Source organism: Mus pahari, chromosome 19, assembly GCF_900095145.1.
Source record: "Mus pahari chromosome 19, PAHARI_EIJ_v1.1, whole genome shotgun sequence".
Lineage (NCBI taxonomy): Eukaryota > Metazoa > Chordata > Mammalia > Rodentia > Muridae > Mus > Mus pahari.
In genome coordinates, this window is record NC_034608.1 from 61595744 (window position 1) to 61603270 (window position 7527).

The 7527-nt window shown below is 42.4% G+C and overlaps 1 protein-coding gene across 1 annotated transcript in view; it reads right to left on the reverse strand.

The window, feature by feature from the left end:
* Fam149a (family with sequence similarity 149 member A) overlaps positions 1 to 4849 on the reverse strand; it is a 50235-nt gene extending 45386 nt beyond the window's left edge. The window contains exon 1 of the mRNA XM_021219504.2: positions 4242 to 4849. Within this exon, the coding sequence (XP_021075163.1) occupies positions 4242 to 4849 (608 nt within the window). The remainder of the gene's footprint in view (positions 1 to 4241) is intronic.
* Between the last annotated feature and the right edge of the window lie 2678 nt (positions 4850 to 7527).

Consider the following 7527-nt stretch of genomic DNA (forward strand, 5'->3'; position numbering starts at 1 on the left):
AAAGAAGTGAGGTTATTTGCTTTTAAAATCGCTAGGTATTAAATATTTGAAACTTTAAAAAAATTTTTTACATCCTCAAACTGTTTCATTTATTTTAGAAATCAATGGTCAAAAATCATCCTCCAAATAAATGTTAGGGTAAAGAAACATCCTCCTTAGGGGTGTCTAATGGTGCCTGGAAGGATACAGTCTGTCAGTATTTGATTGTAATGCCGCTGCCTCTTTAAGTGAAACTTCTAATTGAGAAAACACCAGTACACAAGACAGCTTTCCCCCAGCCTGTGCTACATCTAATTGCTTCTCCTTTTTATTTTCCCCTAGAACCAAATGGGTAAGCGTAACAAATACCTGACAGAGGCAAATCTTTTCTTGGGGATTTATCATCTACTTCTTTAGAATGTACTCAATATAGCAAAATTATAGCTGTTTTGTTTTAAGGCATTGACTTAGCAATGAAGTGATTGTGTTCATGTGTAAATAGTGACTTGTTCAAAACAGACTTTTTTAATTAGATATTTTCTTTATTTACATTTCAAATGTTATCCACTTTCCCAGTTTCCCCTCTAAAAACTCCCTATGCCCTCCCCTCTTCCCCCTGCTCACCAACCCAGCCACTCCTGCTTCCTGGCCCTGGCATTCACCAATAATGGGGTATAGAACCTTCACAGGACCAAGGGCCTCTCCTCCCATTGATGACCGACTAGGCCATTCTCTGCTACATATGTAGCTAGAACCACGTGTCCCAACGTGTGTTTTCTTTGGTTGGCGGTTTAGTCCCAGGGAGCTCTGGAGGTACTGGTTAGTTCATATTGTTGTTCCTCCTAGGGGCCTGCAAACCCCTGCAACTCCTTGGGTACTTTCTCTAGCTCCTTCATTGGGGACCCTGTGTTCTGTCCAATGGATGGCTATGAACATCCACTTCTGCAATACAGACTTTTTCCTTTGCTGGATTGTGAAGCGTCCTCAGACAAATGGTTGATTTCTAAGACAACACGTGGATGGTCCTTGCAATTTAACATTAGGTAATGGCCTTGCCTGAAATACAGTCATTAATATTAGATGTCTGGTATAAACTATTAGCTTCCAGAGTAACGGTTCTGTTTTCACTTAGTGACACTGTGTAGAAGCTCTACACTGTTTGAAGATAATTCCAAAAGTTACAGTTATAAATTTAAGAAAACAGTAATTCTAGGAAGAATATGTATGTATAGAGACACCTTTGTGTATGTGTGTCTATATACATATACATCCACAAGAAAAGACATTGGATTTCACTCTAGTGAAATCAAACAAAATCAGTAGAGAAAGTCTTTGTGACTTTTTTCATTGCCAAAGACGTTCCTTTAAAGTTCAGTATATATAATCATTGCCCCAGCTTTATTTAGCTTTAAAAAAACAAAAACAAAAACGAAATATAACTTCTTTGACTTCTCCAGAATCAATGGGCAGAGTCTGATTTTTTTCAATGTGTTATTGTGTTCATTTGCTTATTTAATAATACATACACAGTTTGTAAAGAAGCACGTTCTACTAAGTGTGTCTGTGTGGTGCTATTTATTAGCCTCTCCTGCATAATTCACCTTTTTCTTCCCCTGACAGTTTCCAGGTTTTGCTCCAAAAATCTAACTCACCGCAGATCTTACATAGAACAGGTGTCTGTAACACACAGTCTGGCAGTTCACGTCTGGACAATAACACATTTACTGTAGATCATAGCTAAACTCCACTCTGTACAAAGGATACTGTGAATGATAAATACCATATTTGGAATACTGAATGTTCTAAGGCAATAGTATATGGCTGTTTATGAAGTGCTTCTATGGCAGCGGTGTCAGGAAGTGAAAGGCCGGTGCAAGACAAATCCAACAGAGGCCAGAGATTAGGATATAAAGTAGATGGGAAGGAGAGAATAATGAGAATAACTGAGAATAATGAGAATAATAATGAATAATGAGAATAACTGGCCAAGGACTATATTGTATGTTGCCTCTTTTAACTCCTACAATATCTCTGACAGGGGGTTGTTATTTCTAGTTTAACAGAAGAGAAAGTTAATTGAGTGATGGGAATAATTATTAATACTGTAAGGACTCCTTTAAATAATACCATAAAATTGAATTTAGATAAACATCAATCTGACCTCAATATATTTTTAAAAACGTGAGTGAATCATAATTACTATGTAACTCAGAATCCCAATTACATATTACGTGATCATTGTTACATACTTAATACAGTCAGGTGCTGTGTATGGAGACTGTTACAAAGAACTTAAACTTGCTCTTTAAAGATATAGCAGGAGACTAACCACTAGCTCAAACACAAAGATTTTAAATAAAATAACAAGAACAATTTAAAGTTAAAACCAGCTATGTATCTTCCTATCTATTATTCACCTATTTTCTACCTTTCTATGTCTCTCTCTGCCTCTCTCATTTCTTTCTCGTTGTGTATTTCTCTCTCTGCTTTCTGTCTCTCTCACTTTCTTTTTCTCTACCTAAACCATGGCTTCAGATTTTCGTCTATAACTGAGCACTATGGTCTAAAAATAGGATCCGTGTCTCTCAAGGATGTGTTTCCATTTTTATATTTGTTCACACTCTCTCTAGTCACTTGTTTCCCCCCCACACACACACACCATTTTCACACTAACCATGTCCACTGGCTCTTGAAAATTAATGTTCAGTTTTAATATTAGTCAAGCAGACCAAGAGCAATGTCCTAACCAACAGGTAAGCTGGCAAGGACATAATTTAAATTCATTTTCTGGTAATGCTTAGTTAGTCCATATTACCAATAGCATAAAGGGAAAATACATAACACTGCAGCCTATTCCTCCTTGTGTCTACTTTTTAATGAGAAGAGAATTGTGTGTGGTGAAAAGAAAGAGGTGATTTTTGTACCTACAAAGAAAATTATCTGCTCAGGCTTGTCTGCTGTCCGCCACTGTCAATACCTTTGTCTTCAGCTCTTAAGTGTAGACACACACACACCATCACGAAATCTTGCGAAAAACACAACGTTCGATGCATTTTTAGTTCTGAAAGCAACTGAAACTCAATTTTTTTTTCACTTTTCAGTAACATTGGGTGCATTTGCTAATGCAGATTAGCTTCTGCAAATAACACCAACTGCACATGGAAAGGTTTTGGAAAATACAAATGAAACTAATACGTGCACGGATTGACGAATTCCACTTCCCTACCTGGCTCTTCTGCCTGTTCTAATGTCTATTTGCTAAAGAAAAATGCTGAGCCTAGAGTTTAAGGTCTCTGTGATGATCTGTTTGCTCATAAAACATTAATTGTATAAATGTTAAGGACCAGTTGCTAAAAACAAAGGCCCAGTTCCTTAGGTAATTAGAGCAGCTTTCCAAATGCAATTGATTTTCCTTATTAAGGGAGTAATTGGTTGACAAACAGCTTAATTCGACTGACTATTATGCAACTTCCAGCACTGACAAGGATGTACTCATACCGTGAACAACTTTCTTCTATAAGCATTCAAAAGGACAAATAAGTTTATACACACTTTAAAACATCCAGCAATATGCTCTCGATAAAGGTAGAATTCACTGTCACTCTAGAGTCCCGAGTTATTTGGTAAGGATAATGTGTTGATTTCAAAGGGTAGGTGTATGGTGTGTGTGTGTGTATGTGTGTGTGTGTGTGTGTGTGTATCTGCTGAGAAAAGTAGCCTCCAATTCCCACTCTGTTCTGGTGAAGTCAGTCCCTGTTTCTGTAGTAACACAGGGCCCCAAGACAGAACTCAAGACCTCTGGGAGATGTAATTCTAAGCATCACAGGTCTCCTTTGTAACAGATGAGGTGATACATATGTAAATTAACTAGGTGTCACTTAAAGGAAAGCCATTCCTCTTGGGATCTGATCCTTAGAAACTGTGGAACCACCTCTCAACCATTTCTTAACCATTGCTGCTCTCCTGTAGAGCGGGTTGCCTGGACACCCCATTCTGTCCCAGAGAAAGGTGCTTGAAAAAAAAAAAACAAACTCACCGTCTAGGGTTCAGTGCTTCTGGTAGCAGACCTACCACATAGTCTGTCCCTTCCCTCTTTTTCTCCCCTGATCGACAAGAAGTTTACTCTGAGGATGTTAAGGAATAGTTTCTCATAGTCTATGTTGGGAATGACCAGAAAGCCTGGGAGTGGGCGGAGTGAACCCAGGAAGAGATTGTGGCAGGCAGAGGGTGGGAGTCAAAGTTGACAGACTGCAGCTACTCACCCTGCTGGGTCATCCTGGGAGTCGCTGTCCGAGGTCCATTCCTCGCCAATGTCGGGCAAAGTGAAAAACAGAGTTTTGGGAACAGGACCTGGGGCCATCCACACACTGGGCTCTCGCTCTCCAGGAGCTGGAAGCTGGCGAGGGTTCCGTGGACTTGATGCAGCGCCGCTATTGCTGCCCAAGGAGTTGGTGACAGAAGGCAGGGTCGCCCAGACAACCCCTGGGCTGGGTAAAGCCACTGAAGCCACTGAGCCTGCAGAGCCGCTGTAGGGGGCTAAGGGCGGTGCGATGGATGCGCCAGAGCTGCTGGGCAGAGATCCGGGACACCCTGTTGCTTCTACCCTTTGAGCAGCTGCGGAGCTCCTGGGGTGCGAGGCAGGGAGCGGAGTGTGCACCGGGGTGAAGGGCTCCCGTGAGGCTGCGGTGTCTGGAGGCAGAGATGGGAGCAAAGTCAGGGTCTCAGCTTCTCTAAGCGACGTGCTGGCGCCAGAGTCTACTGATCCTGTGGCCTCAGCGCCTCCAGGGTGGCTGGAGACCGCCTGGGATGCTGTTGAGATCTTGAAGATCTTGGCAAACAGAGACCCCAGGTCCAACACAGCGACCTTCATGCCTTGGTCCTGGAGGGGCTACTGTGACTGTCGCCGGGAGGTCAAGGACGCCAGGTGCTGGTCTGCAGGGCTCCATCCACCGCCCCCCCTGCAGCGACCTGGATCAGGTGGCTCTGGGGATGAGCAGAGGGTCCTGGGGTCCTGGCACACAGCTTCCTCGAGGCTTCTAGGTCTTTTTTTCACCCCCAGGAATCCGTTGTTTCAGCGTTTAGTTCCTTATGGGTCTGACAGACCCTCTTCAATGGACCCACAGATGTAAAAGGCGACAGAGGGAGGCAGGTTACCCTCTGCAAAGAGAAATCCCTCCTGTGCCACAGTGTAGTAAGATGTTCAAGGGACCAGGGGCACAGAGCTCAAGTAGAGGACTAGTGTTGGATGCACGGATTATGGGCTAAACTCTGGAGATTCTCTGGTTGGCCCCTGGGGCAGCAGAGGCGGTTGCTAAGCTAAACAAAACCTCTGCTAAGCTCTCTGCTAATTGGACTCCAGACTGTAGCTGAGCTGCTGTGCTGTGTCCACAATAGAAACACCAGCTCCCCTCCTTGACTCTTGCCTTAAAGAAACAGTCTCAAATTTCGCCATCATCCTTACAGCTTCAGGCTGCCCGGGAGCTAGGACATTGAACATAATCCCTGCAAGCATACACATTGGTTTCAGAATGTTCTGGAACTCATTCGACTTGACAAGGTCAAATATACTATGTTCATGATCAGTTCTTCGATGTGAGAAGGGTGAGCAGGAAGGTGAATTGAGGGAATATGCTTGAAACGGGCTCCATTGTTTACCCCAAGGTTTATTTTCTCTCCATCACTGAAGATGTCAAGATGTCTTATGTGGAACAAGTGGCATTGCACCTACTTTGATTATATATATATAATATGGTAGAGTAGATGCCTGTGAACACCTGCAGCAGGGTGAGATCACTGTTGAGTTTTGCAAAAGACATGGGTGGGGTTTATTTATTGGCGTGAGGAGGGTTCAGCTTTGACCTCTGTATACTTCAGTCTTTAGCAAGTTCTCAAATGGGGTTCTGAGCTATGGTTATTTTATACCTGCTGGTCAGCTTTGCATCTCTGCTTGTTGTAACTATGACAACATTTTAAAAACACTTTTAATAAGGGGATCTTTACACTACCAACTGAAGACCAAGTCTCCAACACGTGAACCTGGGAGGGTGTTTCTTTTCAAACTGTAACATAACAGGAACATCAAGCTTTATGTTTTCCTATAGGCAGCTCATTTTCTACCTATCATATTGAAAATGGCCCACAATCTTATTAGTGTGTCCTACCTGGCTAATAAACATGTCAGAAGCACCTTTATGGAATTTCAAGACTCATTCAGCACTGAGAGGCAAGGAGATACATTGTTCTTAAAGTACAATAAAACTAACAAAAGAGATACTTATGTATCTCAGATTGTGACTGGTATAAGCCCTTAGACACAAGTGCAGTATATGGCTATCATCTTGGTCAACATCAGTTGGGAGAAAGCAGAGCACCTGGAGAGAGAGAGAGAGAGAGAGAGAGAGAGAGAGAGAGAGAGAGAGAGAGAGAAAGCAATAAGGCTCTATCCAATTAGATTCTGGGAATAGGAAGAGTATGCAGTCGTCAACATGGAAAGCTTAGAAGTAAGGATCCGGATCAGATGAGGGGAAGAGTGAGTGAGTGCTAGACAAACCAAGGTCAGCAGTGGTGGACCCTAGAGACAGAGGTGCTGGGGCCAGACTGGAAAAGCAGTGACAACTGTAGGACAATGAAAGGCTACCAGAAGCAGACTGGCATTGGCCAGCTGCCACTTGCCATGTTCTTGTCATTCCCCTGTGCTGCAACTTGCCAGATGGTCCCTAAGCTATGGAAGATACATCAGGGCATTCAGATATTTCACATAGCTCCTCAGTCTTGCAGTAAATATTATGTGAATGGCTGGCCCCTGTCCTTACACTATCTATCTATCTATCTATCTATCTATCTATCTATCTATCTATCTATCTATCTATCTACATGTATATATGTATATATACAGACACACACATGTACACACACATATAATACACACACATACATAGACTCATATAATTCCTACAGTAATATTTCTGGATCATAGTTGACCTCAACTGAAACCATATGACAAAAAATCTGAGTGACAGGACCACAGTATAATTAAGCTCAGACGAGGTCATTTGCATGTACCCTAAACCAATGGGGCAATATACTCTAAGGAAGAAAAGGTTTCCAGAACAGTGACATGGGAGAAAACACCCTAACCTCTGTGGTGACAGATATGTGGACAGTCTGAAAAACTACTGTCCAGGTGGTAGAAGGAGAGAAAAATCCTGACTTGCAGGTTTCCAAGGGATCCGAGCTTTGCAGAGACCCAGTGTAGGATTTGTAGCCTGCAGAGGTGTGCTGTGTGAAGCCATCTTGATGTGGCAATTTGATGTGATAACCCGACGAAACTGTTCAGGGATTGCTTAAGCAGAGAAAAGCTTCTCAACATCACCGTGTTTCACTTGTGATTCTAGAAAAGTATTCAGTGGCCATATTGGCTCTAAACAGCTGGCTAAATTTAAGTGATGATAGCAACTGTCTTTAATCCATAGAGAAAGTGACAGAATGAAAGACACCCATGGAGGAAGGTCCCACTGCTAGTTAACTAATGGATGTGGCTTTCTGAAA